We start from the raw sequence: 19,298 nt of genomic DNA on the forward strand, positions 1-19,298 counted from the left end.
CGGACTCTCCACAGGGCGTGGGGTGACACAGTAGAGCCCAGCGCTGAGTGTGGTCTCTGTAGTCAGGCTCCCTAGGGCTCAAACCTAGGCTCTGTTATTTCCTGGCTGTTCTGGCCTCTGGCCAGTAACCTAGTCCTGTTAAACCTCCATCTTCTTACTTGTAAATTGGTCAATAACAGTAGTATTTACCTCATTGTGCTGGAGACTACAACAGTTAACATGGTGCCTACCTTATAGTAAGTGTTCAGTTTAGTTATGTATATATTACTTTATCATCATCATCATCATCATCATTAAGGCAAAGCCTTGAGGTCCCTTCTGGTCACAAAATCTGTGATTCTTAGGCTTCTCTCCCTGACTCATCTCTTTCAACCCCCACAATCTAATTACACTTCCTCAAATTCATACTCTCTTGGTCCTTGCCTTTCAGAGCAGTCATTATGAAGCAGGTTAGTACAGGGACACGAGGAAAAGTCAAGCCACAACATGGCGGACAGATAACATGGCCAACAGACAACATGGCCGCAAGACCCCGCCTGGGAAACCACTACTAGCAGAAACAAAGCTGGAGGGTCCATGGCCACAAAGTCCCAGTTGGGACTCTTTCTGGAGCCAAGGAGAGGCCCCAGATAATTCCAAATAGGCCTCCCCATTGGTCCCGGATAACCCCAAACAACAGGCCTCACCCTTGGCCCCCACCTTTGGTGGGGTAACCAGTAACAGCTGGGGCCCCTCCCCTTAACATGAGCAAGGGAAGGAGTAATTAATAGCTTCATAAAGGTAGCCCCACAAGCCAAATCGCTCTTTCCACCTAGAGGAGCCAGCATCAAATCTTGGTGTGTATTTCTGTTCTTTTCTCCCATTTCTCAGCAAGCTTTGTTCTTTACCCCATTTCTCAATAAATTCTGGTCTAACTAAACTGGCAGTTCTTAATTCTTTTTATACAACGTAGTCAAAAGCCTAGAGGAATCCAACACCTCCCCAGCTTCTATTACTAATAAAAGTCATTTGGGAAACTCAGAAAGAACTCTCTCCCCTCCACCTCCCATGTCAGCCTCGCCATGGTCTAAAAAGCCCCAAAGAGTCTGGCCCCTGCCTTCCACCTCAGTTTCTCACTCTGTGCTGCTGTGCCCTTTGCCACCATGATCTAGCCAAGTTCTTTCCCATCCCAGGACTTCTGCTCACCATGCCCCCTCTGCCTGGAACATCCTTTCTGTGCTCTCCCTACGGCTGGCTTCTCTCCATCTTTCAGATCCTAATGGCCACCTCCAGCCCACTACCTTCTGTTCTTCTCTTGTCTCAGCCCTTCATTTGTCTCCTTCATGCACTCAGCATCTTTTGTAATAATTTCATGCTTTTACATTCTGTTCCACTCTCTGCACCCCATTTTTCTTTAATGTTTTGGAAAAGATAGCTATTTTCTATTAATGTGGCACTTTTACAAATTATTTTCAATGAATCAATAAATACATTTTTTAAAATTCTGAATTTTAATTTCTAAGTTGTTAAATACTGATAAATATAACTCACATAAACAGAAGCTCTTGAGTTCCTCAATAATGTTCCAATGTAAAGAGGTCCTGAAACAAAAGGATTGAGAGGCACAGAGCCAGCAGCTAGCAAAGTCAAGGCTGCATACAGCAATTGTCCAAAAACATTGTGGATTTAATGAATTAATTGGAGGGCTTCCTCCCATCACACCATCTTACTCATCAGTGCACATTAATCTCACCCTATTGACAAGGTCATTCGTCCCTAGCTTCTTCTCAGGTCAATTCTCTAAACAAATTTGAGGTAAAAAAAGAATTTCCCTTTCCTTTCCAGCCCCTGCCCACGCTCCCCGTCGCGCCCCGCCCGCCAGGCTTGTTGTGCCGTGCGCCCCCTGCTGTCCGATGCTGGAGCTGCGGCCGCTCACCACACCCCGTTTATATCTGGCCGCCGGGAGTTGCCTGTCCCTTTAATTGGGATGTACCAGGTCCATGCAGGTTACGATTTCCTTCCTGAGTCCCAGACTTTAGAAATCACTGGTTAAAGATACAGGAGGAGGGAATGCGGAGACTGTGTTGTGCTCTTCAGGAGTTCTGGGCCGACAGAGAGTGAGACAGGGCGCTGAGGTGGGGCGCTCCATCGCGGCTCTCCCCGCCTCGCGCCGTGGTAGAGTCCCAAGATGGCGGCCACCATGAAGAAGGCGGTGAGTGAGGTGCTCCGGGTGCTAGATGCTCGGGCAGCGGGCCCGGTACCTCTGCGGCGACTCGGGATGCGGGATGCTAGGGGTGCGCGGCTCTGAAGCTCGGGGAGGGGCTGCAATCGAGGCCCCCAGGTCTCGAAGGCGGCCCCGCGAGGAGGCCTGCCCCCGCCCAGCGGCGCTGGCTACCTCCTCAGGTCCCCCGGTAGGTCCCGGCGGCTGCACAGGCTGGGGCCGTCTGTGGGCTCTGGGCCGCCTCCCGCCTTGTGAGGGTGGCCGTGGGGAGTTTGAGGACCTCGAGGCCCGGTCCTTGCCCTTGCGGCGTGGGAAACCTAAGGTCTCATGGACTGCGCTTGACCATCATCCTAAGCGCTTTATCAGGGTTACCACAGCAGACCCTCACAAGGCCATGGGGATAGGTGCTGCTAGTATCCTCAGCCCCTCAGGTTCAGAGCTAAGGTTCAGAGAGGTGGTGTAAACTGCCCAAGGTCACGCAGCTCGTAAGGAGCACGGCAGGGCCCTGCCTTCCAGGATTTTCGGGCCCCAGGCTCTTGTTATTAGTCTTGGGCCGCTCATGTCCATACTTGATGCCCTTGTGCCCTCCTGGCCAAATCCAGTATTTATTGAGGTTAGACGATGTACCAGGGCCCAGGCTTCTACTTATTATCTCTGATTCCGGCAACCCAGTCAGGACACGGGCTCCCCCCAACTTTACAATGGAGAAACTTAGATACTGACATCTTAGTGACCCTAAGTGACTCCTTTCATAAGAAACAGCACTGGGGTTCAAACACAGGTTTTGTTTTTCCCTCAAAGTCCACCTTTTTTCTTAGTAAGCAAGCTACCTCTCATTTGGGGTTTATAATTCAGTAAGTCTTCCTAGATGCTTAAAGATCTCCAGGGAAAAGAAAAATAAAATTTGGGGCAAGAAAATGATAACAGCCGATAATTATGCAGGCTTTATGTTGTGCAAGGCAGTGTTCAAGGTGTGTTGTACTTTATCTCAAATCTCTTAGCTCTTTTGGAGATGACTGTTTTTACCCCCATTTTATAGCTGAGGAAACTGAAGTACAGAGGCACATTTAGTGTTTAAATACAGGAATTCTGCTCCTGGGCCCACGTTTAGCTGCTTTTCAGGCTTTTGTATATGTTTGCTCTCATTTCACTCCTACGACCCGTAAGAGGAACTTGCTTCCTTCATCCTCCTGCCTTCAGGTACCACAAAGTCTAAGCTACCTGTGTCTGGTGTAGGATGACCAGCCATCCCGGTTTGCCCAGGACGGAGGGCTTTCTGGGGACACAGGACTTGCCGTGCTGAAACTGAGAACATCCCAGGCAAACCGGGACAAGTTGGTCTCCATACTGGCCTGGCATCCACAAATTCTTACCGAATACTAGAATAGTGCTCAGGACCTTCGTGAATCAAACAAGTATGAAACTTTGGGAGATTCTCTTTGTCTCGGTTTTGTTAAATTCAGCCCTCCGTTTTTAGGTATAGCCTTTAATTTCCTGGAAGATATTAGCTGTGCTTAGCCCCCATTTTACAGATGTGGAAACTGAAGTATAGAGAGAGGAAGTAAATGTTGAGGAAATGGGAGAAGAATGATTTGAACCCTGGACTTTAATTGGAGAAATTTTCCGTCACACTTCACTATGGGTTGGATTAGATCAGTGATTACTGTCCTTTTTTCCTTCCATTCATGGATGCACTAAAATTTTTTTGAGTACATAATAATGGCATACTCTCTGTTTTAGGTGATAAAGATAACAAATATGAACAGTAATGAAGTTCATACCCTCATAGCAAATCATAGAACTTACATTCTAGGACTGGGCTTCTTAACCTTTTTTGCCTCATAGACCCCTTTGCCAGTCAGGTGAAAACCATGGACCCCTTCTCAAAAAATAGTGGCAGATAGTTTTATGGCACTCAACCTCGGCATGTCTTTAAATTAAATTTTAGGATTAATCAAAATTACGTTTTTCAATTTTTCCATAATTTCAATACCTGATAACCTAACAGTTTGCCATCTGTTCAGATGGTCATTTTCTGCAAACATTTAGATATTCACGTTTTCCCTCAGCCTCATAAAACCATCTCCACCATCCTTACCAACCTTTTTGCAGGCAATTATCCACTGCACTCAGAATACACTACATCTAAATAAAAATCATACTAAGTCCACACTATACTGTGTATTATTTAATAAATATATCACACCCACACCAACATGTCCCCACAAGAATATTTTTTTCAAATTTTCAATTCAAACTAATAGACCCCCTGAAATCTTTCCACAGACTCCCAGGGTCCATGGACCCCTGGTTAAGAACCCCTGCTCTAGGAGGAAAGACAGACATTACTCAAATAGTCACACAGAAAAATGTAAAATTGTCAACTCTTTATGAAGGAAAGGCACTTATGAATTTCCATCTCTTAGGTTTTCAGAACAGTGAGGGACCCCAGCTATCAGTGTAGATTCTGTGTGTAATACCCTAACTCAGTGGGGCATAACTGAGTATGGTGCTGGTTTCTCCTCTTAGTACCTACCATAAGGTACTAATTTCCAAGAAAATGGTATGTTGAGAGCCCAGGGAATTTTAAGTTTCACTTTGAACCTAAACAGTCACATTTTCTCTTAGATCTAGCAGAATTTCTTTTTAGATCTAGATCTGTTCTTCCTTTGCAGTGACTTTTGCAAATAATATTCAGGAAATAAAGCACTGAGCTCTCATTTATTGACAGATGACTCCATCCCCACCTTCTAGGACAGTGAGATGTAAGCAGAAGCCACCGCTCTTAGTCCTGGAAGGCCCTGACTCCTTCCTGCCCACTGTAAAGAGCATTCTACTGGGGCAGCATGCACTTGCCACCTGCCACCAACATGTTTGACTCAACTGATGTTTGCTGTTAATTCCAATGGGGAAACCACTGAGGAATCTGGATACCCAGGATCCAAGTTGTACTGGGGCTGCTGTTTGGTGGAGCTACAGCGGGAAATGCCTGTTGTAGAAAGTTGAAAAACAGGCAGCCAAATTGTTCCCTAGGTTTTCAAAAACAGCATGTATGTGAGTCTGATGAAGCATGATTTAGATTCAAATTCAGAAACTATTAAGGCCCTGTTATATGTCAAGCATGTCCTGTGCTAGGTGCTTTCACATGAATCACCCTCAAACCCTCATGATGACAAATACATCTATAAATAAATAGTGAAGTTTTTAGGGGCTCTGTATATAAACAAAATAGCATAAACTCAGTAGTTAAGCAGGAACGCTTTAGAATTCTCTATTCCCTATTTGCTTAGGGGTTTGATAGTTCTCATATAGGCAAGAATTGGAGGCCCATCTATCTAATCTGAACTTTCCTTTGGTTCTTTATTTTAATTTAACTCAGAGTTTTCCAACTTCCATATTTATAAAAATTAAGGGGTTGGACACCCAAAGCCATATATGTCATGATGTAAAGGATTTTTTTCACTTATCCTCTGCATCTTTGATGGTGATGGGCCTGGTGATGTGAGATTGAGTTGAGCCTGGCTAAATTGTAGGTTTCTGCCTTTTTATTCTGACCTCTGAACTCTACATTGCCTGAGACAGCAGGTTGTCTTTCAGCCTCTGGAGATTCAAAAGTCCTTCATCACATGTATATCACAGGTTATGAGAGCAGGTGAAGGAATGGGGTGTAGATATTGTGAAGATCTTACTGTTATTGGTAAAAAAGCCGAAAATGGTCCTCATTGAAGCTGCATTTATGTTACTTATATATAAGCAGGGCCTTTGTCCCTTAAATTATAATCAAGTTCTCTTGTTTTTATTTTATTTTATACATGAGGGGAAACCAAGGGAGTGTCTTGTTTTTATTTATTTTTTTAATGTACAAAACCCCTTTTGAATGCTAAGGACTCCTCTGCTTCTTTCAAATGCACACGCATACACACACACTTGGATTTAATTTCAGAGCCCATGGGCCTGTCTGTGGCTTCTGGCACTAGACTGCCTGGGTTGGAATCCAGGTCTACCACTTTGGGTGAAAAACTGTGCCATAGTTTCTCCATCTGTAAAATAGTGGTACTAATGACCGTACTTATTGAGTGGACATTTAGCAGAAATGGTTGAACGTTCAGTGCATGCATGTAGGAAGCTCAGTAAATGTTAGCTATTATTTTTATTATTTCATTGATACTTTATATCATCCAAGCATTCTAACTTTATTTGCAAATTTAAATACATATTTTTGAACATAACAGTTTTTGTCATTTTACAGTGAATTCTACATTATTCACAATTAAGACATGTAAATAGGCTCTATGTTAAAATAAACATGTGTACTAAGTAGGGAATATAGCCACTGAAATGCTTGGTGACCCTCTAGTCATTGTATCAGTTGGAGTAAGAACTACAGAAACTGGAAGTCCTGAAAGGCTTAATAAGTTTGTGCAAGTTTTAACTGAGGGGAAAAACTAGTATGAGGCATTTACCAACATTATTTGACCACATCACTTTTTGTTCCCCAAGTTGATGAAGTAGTGTCTATTCCAACCTGAAAATTCTGCCCTAGGCCAAAAGTTGGCTGGCTTTTGTCTTTTTTTATAATATAGGATTGTTTATTTTTGAAATGTTTTTGTAGCTGAGGCATGCCATAAAATATCAGAAGAAGTTGTAGATTTATGAATAAATCTTAAGCTGTGGAAACAAAAAATAAGACACGTGTTTGTGATGTTCTATATCTCTTGTAATTCTTGAATATATGAGGGAAAATAATTGAGTTTTTTCAGATTTGTATAAGAGTTAACATACAACCTGTCCATTAAAAATAATTTTACAGAAAAAATTTTTTTTCAGGCTGCAGAAGATGTCAACGTTACTTTTGAAGATCAACAAAAGATAAACAAGTTTGCACGGAATACGAGTAGAATCACAGAGCTAAAGGAAGAAATAGAAGTAAAAAAGGTATTGAAAAATAAAAGTTCTTTATTCAGTAGCTTTTTAAAAGTGAGGTCAGTTAATAACTGGTTATATCACTCTGGGTTCTTTGTTGTAGATGACAAAACCCATTCTAGTTAGTTTTAAGAAGAAGGGCATTTTTAAGGGATGTTAGATAATTTGAGAATCATTGAGGGATTTGAATCTAGCCTGAGTCTCCAGGAACAAGTTCCAGAAGCGCACCTCCAAGAACTCAGCTGGTGATCGAACTTCTGTTGTCTTCACTATCACAGAACCAGCTGTCTCCTCCTCCGTGAGCAACCTGTCCCTGCAGACCTGGGAACCCACAGCTGCTTCTGCTGCAGCCATCCACCCCAGCAAATCAGAGGCCTTGTGTCCAGCCTCGCTTCTCACATAACTCCTGCCTTGAAGTCTAGTTCAAGTGCAGTTGATGGGTAGAAGTTAAGTTATTTGTTTACACCCCAGAGAGGCTAAAAAATGTGGGTTTGTTTTTGTTTGTGTGTTTAATTCTACCCTAGGAAGGCAGAATTCACAAAGTTGGGGAACTGTCAAAATCAGGTGAAGTTTTGGGTGGTCATAGATGCCCACTGTCCACCACAGGATACTTAGAGCAATTTGAAACTGCCTAGCAGACAATGTGTTAGGTACCTGTTAAGTACTTCTTTATGAAGATGACTTTGAAAAATGTAAGAAATTGAAGTGTTATTTTAGTGCAATAATGATACCTTCATGAAGGGTCCCTCAGAGTTAGTGTCCCAAAATTAAAATTGGCTTCTAGCTTCTGTCAGGGAATTTTCAATACATTTTTCATTACTTTTTATTTTGGGTCTTATAGAAACAACTCCAAAACTTAGAAGATGCTTGCGATGACATTCTGCTGGCAGAGGATGACTGCTTAATGATACCTTATCAAATCGGTGATGTTTTCATTAGCCATTCTCAAGAAGAAACACAAGAAATGTTAGAAGAAGCAAAGGTATGTTGAAATTCTTTTCCTTGGTGTTAAAGTCTGGTTTTTAAATTAAGATTTATATCGTAAAGAACATGTAACCAGAAGGAAAGTAATAATGCTAGCTAATAACATTTAATGAGTTCTGACAATGAACTGATTTCAGTTGCTCTTAATGCTCTGCAAACAGGATTTTATTTAGTCTTAACCATGACCCTCTGAGGTAGGTACCATTATCCCCAATTAGAAATGAAGAATAGAGGCTTAGAGAGGGAGGTTACCGGACTTGATCGAGGTGACACATAGCGAGTGGTTTTCTGACTCCAAAACCTGTGCTGGAAACTACAAGCATCTAGAAAATGCAGAATTTTATAAAGAGGGGGAAAAAATCACCCATTATCCTACTACCCAGAGATAATCCATCTGTAATTAGCCTTTTCATAGATTTCTTCTGTGTTACCTCTCTCTTTCTTTGTAGTTTTTGCCTTCTGCTTTGGACAATTACCATTTTAGTAGGAGTATATTCTCCTGCCATTTCATGTTCATTCAGCATCTATTTATTGGGTCTGCTCTGGACCACTCCTATGTGCTTTTAAGCATTTTTGTTGACTACTTAATGTCATATCAATGGACACTGATTCCATTACTGTGTACCTATTGTGAATATTAACTAGTTTCTAATATTGCTATAATAGTGTTACAGTGAACATTCTTTTACATAAATCTTTGTTCACATTTAGGAGATTGCTTTAAGGAAATAATCAGACAAGCATAATTACTGGGTCAAAGTAAGGATTTTTTGATGACTTTTGATACATCTTATGAAATTACTTTCCAAGTCACAGTCCTTCTAACTGTATATGAGAGAGGCCATCAGATCTGATTGTTTGTGTGAAAAGTACTTTTAAAATTTGCTTAATAAACTTGAATATTATTTAAAATGATAATCTCATTTCTTCATATAGCATGGAAAGCAAAATTTTCCAGGAAGTAAACTTACATTAAACTATCAGAAGAGTTAACATTTTACCCTGGGATCTTTCCATGAGGAAGCATGGTATAGCTCTCCTGTGTTTAAATCTTCTTTTCTTTCTTAGTAAAACTTTGTAGATTTTTTTTTAACCATCCTGAAATGTTCTTGTTAGATATATTTCAAGGTAGTTTATGGGTTTGTGACTATTATGAAAGCCTCTCTTTTCCTCACATGCATAGATACTGAACCTTTATTTTCTTATTTACTCAATCATTCCAGAAATATTTATTGAGTTCTTACTGTGTATCAGGTTCTACCATGTACTGGGGATACTGGGGACAATAAAACCTTGATTATTCCTGCAGTTATGGAGCATGTAGTCTGGATGGAAAGATAGAAAATTAAACACGTAAAAATAATGATGAGCAGTAAGTGATATGGGGCTAGAGGCAGCTCTAAGAATATTGAGCAAGGGGTCTATACTAGTTTAGACATAAAGGTTAAGAAAGGGGCTCCCTGAGAAAGTGATGAAACAAAAACTGAAGAGTAGGTGGGGAGAGGACTTTTCCAAATGGAAGAAACAGAATGTGTGAATGGTGATAAAAAGATCATGGTACAAAAATGACTCAATTTGCTGGCGATTTGGGTGTGCCTGGAATTGTGGCCATATCTTGGAGAACTTTGCCAATCGCATTAAATAAATTGTATATTATCCTAGCAGAGGTCAGCAGACTTTTCTTTTTGGTGAAAGGTCAGATAGTAAATATATTATGTCTGTTCCAGTTACCTTGAAAGCAGTCATAGATAATATATATACAAATGAGCATGGCTGTATTTGTGACTGAGTGCTTAATTTAGCCTATGGGCTATAGCTTGCTGACCCGTCTTATGGTAAAGAAGAGCCTTTAATGAATCTTTTTTTTTTTTTCAATTATTTTTCTTCCCTGTTTCATTTTTTTATTTCTCTCCCCTTCCCTCCCGCTCCCATTGTCTGCTCTCTGTGTCCATTTGCTGTGTGTTCTTCTGCGTCTGCTTGCATTATCTGCCGGTACTTGGGAAACTGCGTCTCATTTTTGTTGCGTCATCTTGCTACATCAGCTCTCCGTATGTGCGGTGCCACTCCTGGGCGGGCTGTGCTTTTTCATACTGGGCAGCTCTCCTTGCGGGGTGCACTCCTTGCGCGGGGGGCGCCCCTGCGTGGCACGGCACTCCATGCACGAGGCGGCAGCACTGCGCATGGACCAGCTTACCACACGGGTCAGGAGGCCCTGGGGATCAAACCATATGGTAGATGTATGCTCTATTAGTTGAGCCACGTCCACTTCCCCCTTTAATGAATCTTAAGCAAAGAATGATATGCTTATGCTTTAAAAATATAAACATACTTTTGTATCCTGTAACTCTACTTATTACTTTAGTTTACTGGGTAAAGGAATTTTATCTCCTTTCCGATAGCCATATCTCTTTATTGCTATTTCTTGTCTTGTAACAGTGGTTCTCCAGCCTATAGCATGCATTAGAATCATTCATAGGACAGGTTTTCTTAAAATTCAGATTGTTGGACCCCATACCAAGAGTTTCCAGTTGAGTAGGTCTAGGGTAGGTTGGGAGAATTTGTATTGCTAACATGTTCCAGATGATAGCAATGCTGCTTAGCATTGGCCAGGATTTCTATGAGGAAAACATTGCCAATACTAGCCATTCTTTCTTTGCACCCGATACTAATGGATATGCCATTTGTGAATTCATATTCTTTTTGTCATGTTTAGGAAAAATCCTTTTTGCTCATAACTGGAAAAGAACGTCCAACCTTTCACATGGGCAGAGCTGCTCTGTCTTATTAGACAAGACCCTCATTTCTCTCTCCCATAGTCTAGATCATAGTCTAGGCCTATAGTTAATGAAAATTCCTGTCAGACTTTGGTTGTTATTCTTAATTATTAGTGGCATTGTTTCTATCATTTCCTGTAGTTTCTCAGTTCAGTATTTGTGGGAAGTTGGAATCAGTTGTCAGAAGCCAAGCCCATAAATTGTTAGCTAGAAAAATTGAGCTTGATTTATTCTCTAATAAGCAAAAATGGACTGAGTTTAAGATGCCCACATTCACGCTTTGGTTTATCAAAAAGGCTTAGCTGCCTGGTCCAAGTTAGAAACTTCTTGACCTGAAATTCTTCCCAAATATTATTTTCAGTTACAGATACCCAAAATATCCAATTGAATAGAATTAATTGAAATTGGTTTTTTTTTCCAGAAAAACTTGCAGGAAGAAATTGATGCCTTAGAATCCAGAGTGGAATCAATTCAGCGGGTGCTAGCAGATTTGAAAGTCCAGTTATATGCAAAATTTGGGAGCAACATAAACCTCGAAGCTGATGAAAGTTAAATGTTTTATAATACTTTTTAAAATTTGTTTAATAAACTTGAATATTGTTTAAAATGATAATTTCCCTTCTTCAAATGATATGGAAAGCAAAACTTTTTTTTAAAAACTTTTCATTTATTTAATGGAAACTTGCCTATTTTCACATGTCTTGCTTATTTATTTTATATTTTTAAAAGAAGACAGTATTCATCTATGTATTTTGCATAATGATTATATCAAGTCTAGGGGCTTTATGTCATGTTATTAAAATCAGTTAAGCAATCTTTTTATGTTTCTATATTATCTTTTAGAATACTTGTTGCAGTTTTCATTTACAAGAAAATTTAACAGTTGTCTCATGTTTATATGTCAGATTTCGGTTGCTATTTAATGATGAGGAAGCACTACAGGAACATCCTACATGTGTCTACTAATTTCACAACTAAAATTTGTCATATATTGAAAAAATCTATATGTATATATATATTTAAATATGTAAGTAGTATATATTATATTTAGCATATCTTTTACATATATATTAATATAGACTTTGGCAAAAGAACAGGGTAATATTCAGACATATTGAGGCATGTTCAGTTGGCTGCAAACATGGAACAGAACAAACAAGAACATTTTAGAAACCTTGAGATGTGTCAATAGAAAGAAATGTGTTTTTTTTAATTTATAAGTTTTAGACTTTATTTTAGTGCTTTGTAATTGATTGTGGTTTATGTTGACAATGATACGGAAGTTAGGCAGCTGTGTTTTTAAGGGTTAGGCTTATTTCTTAAATATAGAATACATTTGTCTCCCAACCCCACCCCCACCACACACATTTTCCCCAAAAGAGACATGTTTCAGGATTTAGAAGACCTAATCGTATTAACTTTCCAGCAGATGGCACTGATATGCTGAAATATCAATGGAGGATCCATAATAAAAAATGAGAGTATTTTCAGGATTAAATACACATAATTTTTAGAGGAAAGGTCATTTTTTTAATCTTCAAAGCTAAACATTGCATATATATTTTCCAGCTAAATGTTTATAAATGCATTAATTCAGGCATAAAGATTAAGAATACATAATTTCTAAAAATCTTAATATAAAGTCAAACTTTAAATTGCTGTAAAATCTTCCCAAATAGTGATACTCAAATTCTAGGAAATGTCTTATAAGAATATTTTTTTCTTGCATGTGTTTGGTTAATGTTCTAGAAGAGTGAGGATGGGAGGTATATTAGGATATAATAGGGGATAGCATACTCAATTGGAATAATTTGAGATTTGAGTCAGGATTGTAAAGGTGATGGGTAGCCACTTGGGGCCTTTCCTAACCTAGCGGCCAAAGGAGGGGCAACAGGCCCCTGCATTCTGGAACCCAAGGAAGAGCTACCTTCAGTTGCTGAGACCTTTTAGAGGAGCCACATGGCCAGCTTGCAACACACCTGCAGTGACAGAACCAAGGGACAAACACCCTGACCTCATTCTCCCTCCAAAATCCAGCTGGTACCCACCACTAGTCAAACCTAACCAAGAACCAGGAAGTCAGTTTTCAGGGGGTAGAGGGAGTGGTGAATGGGTGCATCTGGAAGGGTCAGAGGAAGATTCCCAGCACAGGAGGGTGAATAATGTTTAACTGTCGAGAAATTGCAACAACGAGGCTTACCTGACTTATATGTCAGCAAAATGAATTATGTAACTGGTTGGAACTTAAAATTTTGTCCAGTGCATTATAATTAAGAGTACAAGAAAATAATCATCCAACATCAAGGGGGTGAGAAGGGACTCTGAATTTATCTGTGAAATTTAAGGACATCAGAAATACTTGATTCACATTTTAAATTCATTTCTTAAGTGTCCACAGGCTTTCCTTAGTTTTTTTTTTGGGGGGGTGGGGGACTCATTGAGCTAGATGAAGACTGGGAAACAGCATGTGCTGCATCTGAAGGAGCAACTAATACATAGATCCAGGTGCTCATTGCCACGTAGAAATCTGGTCTAGGTTTGCCACTACTAATTTTGTTTTAGACAGGAATCCTGCGTTTTATGTTCAATTGTTCTTTTTAAAAAGTGCAACTGTTTTCTAAGGTATGAAGGCCAAAGAAAGATGTCTGTACAACAGACTTGACCCCCAGGCTGCCAGTTTGCAAACCTGGGTGCACAATGTGCTTTGTCTTACACAGTCTTGTGGTAGGAAGTGAATAGGAGATAGGTTATGCTCTGTTCTGAGGGGCTTATGAGCTGCTACAGTGTACTGCTATACTGCTAACTGTAATTTCCTGACATCACAACCACCACCAATTTTGTCCAAACCCTAAGAGTTCTAGTCATATACACAGCTAATGGGGGGGGGGGGGGGGAAGGGGGGAGGGAAAGCCATTTGAGATAAGGTTCTGACAGCTGGAGGCAGGAGTCTCTAGGGTTTAGAATATAAATGATACGCATGATCAGAGCAGTTTTTTTTAAAGGGGTAATTTGGAGGTTGTCGGGTGGATTTTACTACAAAGAGATGGAGGTAGGGATACCAGATGTTACTGCACTTTTCGTGGTGCTTCAAGGACTCGGCAGAGGAGAAGAGAAAGGAAGGCTAGGACTTTTGGAGGAGGTGGAATGTATAGTCCTGACAGTGATTGGAGAAATGAAGGTTAGGAGAAAGCCAAAGAGAATTAGTTTCTGAGCACAGGCCAAATACAGCCGCAAACACGGTATCTTTGGCTTTCATAGTTAAAAAATTGAAAGACTTGCCATAATAAAATTTAGGTATCTCAAGTAAATGCTGAATGTTTTGTCAACATTGCGACCCTATTTCCAAATGACAGACTTCCATTGCTGACAATTAGACAAAGTGGGTGCTCTCCAGTTTACCCCTTCTCCCTCCCCAAACCCACGGAGCCTTATTCAGTCATTTCCTTTACCTGCCTGGCCCCTCTTCTTTGGTTTTATGATCCCTGGAGCCCTGCTGGTATTGTTAACAAAAGTCGGAAATGAGGAGTTTGGTTTGCAGTGGGGCAAGGAGGGGAGAGGAGGTGAGCATGCGTTTGACTTTGGACAAGTTCAAGTCGCCAGGGTACCAACCAAGCAAAGATGAGTAATCGGCTGTTGGAGGGGTGGGTGGAAACCTGGGCAATAGGGACTCATGCTTGAAAACCATCCTCATCTTCAAGCGGTGCTTCTCAAACTTGAAGACACCCACAAATCACCTGGGGATTTTGTTAAAACGGTGATACTGGCTCTGGACTAGGGTTTGAACTTCAGCATTTCCAGCAAGCTCCCAGATTATAATGCTTTTGCTGTTTCAAGGGCCTGCACTGGACAGCTAATATAACCTGTCAAGAAAGGGAAGAGGATTTAGGAAAGAATGCAGGCGGGAGGAAAAAGAACCAGCAATGGAAACAGTGCTTTAGTCATGGGAGGCCAAGACTGCAGTGTCTTGAAACCAAAACAAGGGTTGAAAGCAGGAGAGTGGTCAGCAATGCTGAATGTTACGAGTGGCTAATAACTGAGTGAAAAGAGTTGTATTTGATGACTAAGAAGGTTCTTGTTTCCCTTCAAGGGTTAGGGCCCTTCAGCCTTCCCCACCCACCCCATCACCACACACACATACACACACCTGGGGAATACTGCCCCTCCTGCCAGACACCTGTGGCTCATAGAGCAGTGACTTAAGGAGGTTGCTTGCTTGGTTTGAAAAAAGCTTTCCAGGTTATTTGAGTATCATTGGTGCTAAGGATCAAAAATAAAAAATATTCCCTAGTTCAGTGGTTCTCAAAGTGTGAACATGGGGTCAGCCTCACTTGGGAACGTGTTAGAAATGCAGTTTTTCACAGGATTAACCCTGAAAAAAAATGTTTTCCCATTTGGCAATGACTTTGAATGGTACAATGGGCATTGCTGTCAACAACTATTTCATAGAAACTCTAGAAGTGGGGCCCAGTGGTTTAACAAGCCCTCCAGTTGATTCTGGTTCAGCTAAAGTTTGAGAAGAAATAGACTGGCTCAAATAACTCAGTCTGTTGGTTGGAGTGGACCAGCCCACCAACTGCGAATTCTAAAACAGTGCAGAATTTTAGTGATGGAGAGAATAACAAGATAAGGAGCAGTGAAGAAGATTAACCCATCCCCACATCGCTTAGTAGGAAGTATCCTGATTTTTCGTAGAAAACAGTTTATTAAAGATTAATGTGATAGCTATTTGGAGTCAGCAAGTGAAAATAATTTCACAAGAAAATTGTGGAGGGAGGGAGGTAAACTGACATTACAGCCTTTGCAGTATGAATGGAAGGGCTTTTATTTTTCAAATCAGGGACTGAGTACATGTAGGAGTAGATAGGAAGGATCCAGGGGAGAAGGGGAGACAGTCGAGGGAGAAGAGATAATGGTTGGACCACAGCAAGGGAAGAGAGTCTTGTGTAAAGGGAAGGATGACAGTGTGCTTATACAGTTTACCAGGCACTCTGCAAAACACGGAATTAGATGTGCGCTTATGTTCATTTTATAAAAGCTCTTTCTTGAGGAATATTTGATTGAAAAAAATTCAGATTAGTGGTTAACTCTGGAGGGGAGAAAAGATGTGATTGGGGAGCCAAAGACAGGATGGTTCAGTAATCCTTATTATGTTCTATATCTTGAGTCAGGTAGTGGGCACATAGCTATTTATACTATATATGTTTAATATGGGTTCTTTTGTGTGCCTGAAGTCATTCACAGTAACAAGTTTTTATAAAGTTATGTTAGTTATGGCACAAATATAAACCAGAAAAAAAGATGTGTATTGTGAGGTTAATATTGATATTTAATTGTATTGCTTTCTACTTTTATTATTGTTGTTGTTGTTTTGGTTATTTGACATAAAATGGAACATGTGATTCTCCATTTTGGTGGAAAAGTGGCAACAACCCAAAATACTGTTTTTTAAAATTGAAGATTATGTATGTTTTCTATCCATCCATCTATCTATTATGATTCTCCAGAGAAACAGATCCAACTGGATATATAAAATATTTAAGAGATTTATTATATAAGCAACCATGGGGGCTGGCAACTCTGAATTCCACAGAGCAGCCACGAGCTGGGAACTTGATAAAGGTGATGCAGAGGTCCTTAGTCCAAATTCCTGAGGAGAAGCTGGCTGGCTGGAAATTCTGGCAAGAACCAATGATGAAGACAAATCTGAATTCCTCTTCTGACCTCTAAAATCCTCAGTTCCAGACTGGCAACCCATTGGAGAAGGAAACTTCCCACATTGCTGAGGGCAATCTCCTTTGTTGATCATAGATGCTAAATGATTACAGATGCAATCCCATCTCAAAATACCCTCATGTTAACTAACAGGCCAGTGCTTGACCAAACAAGTGGACACCATAATGTAGCCAAGATGACACATGAAATGAATCATCCTTATATATCTGCCTGGCAATTATCTGCCTATTATCTAATGTAAATATCTTTCCATCTAAACTCTCTCTATCATCTGTCTATGTACGGGCAGCATTTAAAAGTTGACTTACAGAATAGATACTGAAAATGGTTTGGAGAATGGTAATTAGGGTTTATTCACATGTAGGAATTTCCTGGTTGAGCCACCATTCCAAGGGCTAGAATAAATATAAGGTCTGCAATCCTAAATACTATTTGTTGAGTGCTTATTATGTGCTACCACTTCCTGAATGCTTTTTATGTATTACTTCCTTCCTCACAATGATCCTTTAAAGTAGATTCTATTATCATCTCTTCTTGTGCAGATTTAGAGAACTATTTACGGAGATTTAGTAACTTGCCCTAGACCTCACAGCTAGTAAGATTCCAGTCAGAGCTGTGATACTTAGCAAATGGGTGGTTGATGAATGCTAATGAAGGGGACCAGGTTTTTATTATCTGCCACACATTGTTCTTTGGAAATTTATTTTGTTTGGTGATTTTATTTGTGACCTGCTTATAGAAAAGAATTTAAGATAGTTTCTTAAACACACTCACACCTATACACACACATAAGAATGCAGATATAACGGTATTAGAATAGGGAGAAAATAGTATGGAAATGAGGTGAGAGAGAAAAGAAGAAAGTAAAAAACTGACCATAGGTCCACACATTACATGATCATACTCTGAGCTTTTGGGTAGCTAAGCAAAGAAAGAAAAATGCTGCTTAATCCTGGATTAGAAAGGGTAGGTTATACCAGTATCTTAGGAGAAAGAAGATTTTCATAGGAATAAATTCTGGGGGTTAAAACTCCCCCCCTGGGCATTGATTTTAAGCAATGTAATAGACATTAATTTCAACAACTTCTTCAAAACAAATGCAAGAACAAAATTCACATGTCCAATTATTGAAGCAATTTAATTTCCAGTTAAACCTCAATCCAATGGCAGTAAATCAGAGAGGGGCTGATTAGAAACAGCCAACATCTGTATAGCATTTACTCTGCACCAGCCTCTGCCTCAGCACTTTACATATATTAACATATTTCATCCTTACATACCTATGAGGTAAGTACTGTAATTAGATCATCTCCATTTTACAGATGAGAAAATGGAGGACCATGAAATTAAGTAACCTACCTAAGGCTCCGTTGTCCTTAAAGAGAGTCACCAACAATCAAACCCAAGCAGTGGAACTTCAAATCTGTACTCTCAACCACTCCATTGCAATACTAACTTGAAGGGCAGAATCTTCTAGCAATCATCCTAGATTCAAGAGAGCTCATAGGTAACTTCAAATTCAGGATTTCTTATAGATACGGGTAGGAATAGGAAAGCAGAGTACTGATGGCCTCAGTCCATGAGCCAGCTTGAAAGACCACTCTCAAAGGGAGCCCATTTCAGTGCAATCCTGTGAGATGAGGGGAGGTATCTGGTTATGTCCACTAGATGCCTGGAATGCTGAGTTTACCAAAAACTGGTCTTACTTATACCACTATCCACAAGAATATTGGGTACATGGGGAAGGGTCATTTTTTTGTTGGAAGGGACAAAAAATACTACAGTCACAGTTTCTTGTTTGCTTTGTAATATCGACATTCACCATCATACTGCAATTTGGGGTAACTTTGGAGTTACTGGTGAAGTTCATCTGGTAGATGTCAATAAAATCTGTGATAATAATGGTGGAGATGAGCAAATGTACTAAGAAATTAAGTTAAAAGCACCTCAGTAGATGGTCTTGATGGAAGAGGCCTGAAGAGGACTTAGATTTAATTAATAATTACCATATTTAAGCATTCAACTCATAAAGTAAAAAATTACAGTAGCTGGAAGTGGAAAAAAGAACTGTGAAACTAGTGCAAAAATATGATGAGAGAGTGGTTGTGGCTCAAGCAGTTGAGTGCCTACTTCCCACATGGGAGGTCCTGGGTTCAGTCCCAGTGCTTCCTAAAAACAAAAACAAACAACAAGCAAGCAAACAAACAAATAAATGAAAAAACCAACTCAGGGGAGCTGATGTTACTCAGCGATTGAGTGCTGGCTTCCCATATACAAGGTCCCGGGATCAATCCCCAACCCCAGTACCAAAAGAAAAAAGAAAAAAAAAGATGAAACTGGTGTTCAAAATGACTCTTGAGGAAAGTGGATTTGGCTCAACGGATAGAGCATCCACCTACCACATGGGAGGTCCAGGGTTCAAACCCAGGGCCTCCTGACCTGTGTGATGAGCTGGCCCACGTGCAGTGCTGATACGCACAAGGAGTGCTGTGCCATGCAGGGGTGTCCCCCATTTAGGGGAGCCCCACGCACAAGGAGTGTGCTCCGTAGGAGAGCTGCCCAGCACAAAAAAAGTGCAGCCTGCCCAGGGTGGCGCTGCACACGTGGAGAGCTGACGCAGCAAGATGACACAACAGAAAGAGACATAAATTCCTGGTGCCGCGGACAAGAACACAAATGGACAC

The 19,298-nt window shown here is 40.5% G+C and overlaps 1 protein-coding gene across 2 annotated transcripts; it reads left to right on the plus strand.

Annotated features, from left to right (window-relative positions):
- Nucleotides 1-1,964: 1,964 nt before the first annotated feature.
- On the plus strand, nt 1,965-11,488 carry PFDN4 (prefoldin subunit 4). 2 transcript variants are annotated; one of them, XM_058287251.2, is made up of 4 exons: nt 1,965-2,191; nt 7,028-7,135; nt 7,965-8,105; nt 11,303-11,488. In XM_058287251.2, exons 1-4 carry the CDS (start codon nt 2,168-2,170, stop codon nt 11,432-11,434), a joined length of 405 nt encoding a protein of 134 aa, XP_058143234.1. In that variant the 5' UTR covers nt 1,965-2,167; the 3' UTR covers nt 11,435-11,488. The 2 variants fall into 2 exon arrangements, with proteins under 2 accessions (XP_058143234.1, XP_058143233.1); XM_058287250.2 differs by lacking the exon at nt 1,965-2,191 and adding an exon at nt 2,199-2,390.
- Nucleotides 11,489-19,298: the final 7,810 nt, after the last annotated feature.

The sequence above is a fragment of the Dasypus novemcinctus genome, chromosome 24 (genome assembly GCF_030445035.2).
Source record: "Dasypus novemcinctus isolate mDasNov1 chromosome 24, mDasNov1.1.hap2, whole genome shotgun sequence".
NCBI classification, from domain to species: Eukaryota; Metazoa; Chordata; class Mammalia; order Cingulata; family Dasypodidae; genus Dasypus; species Dasypus novemcinctus.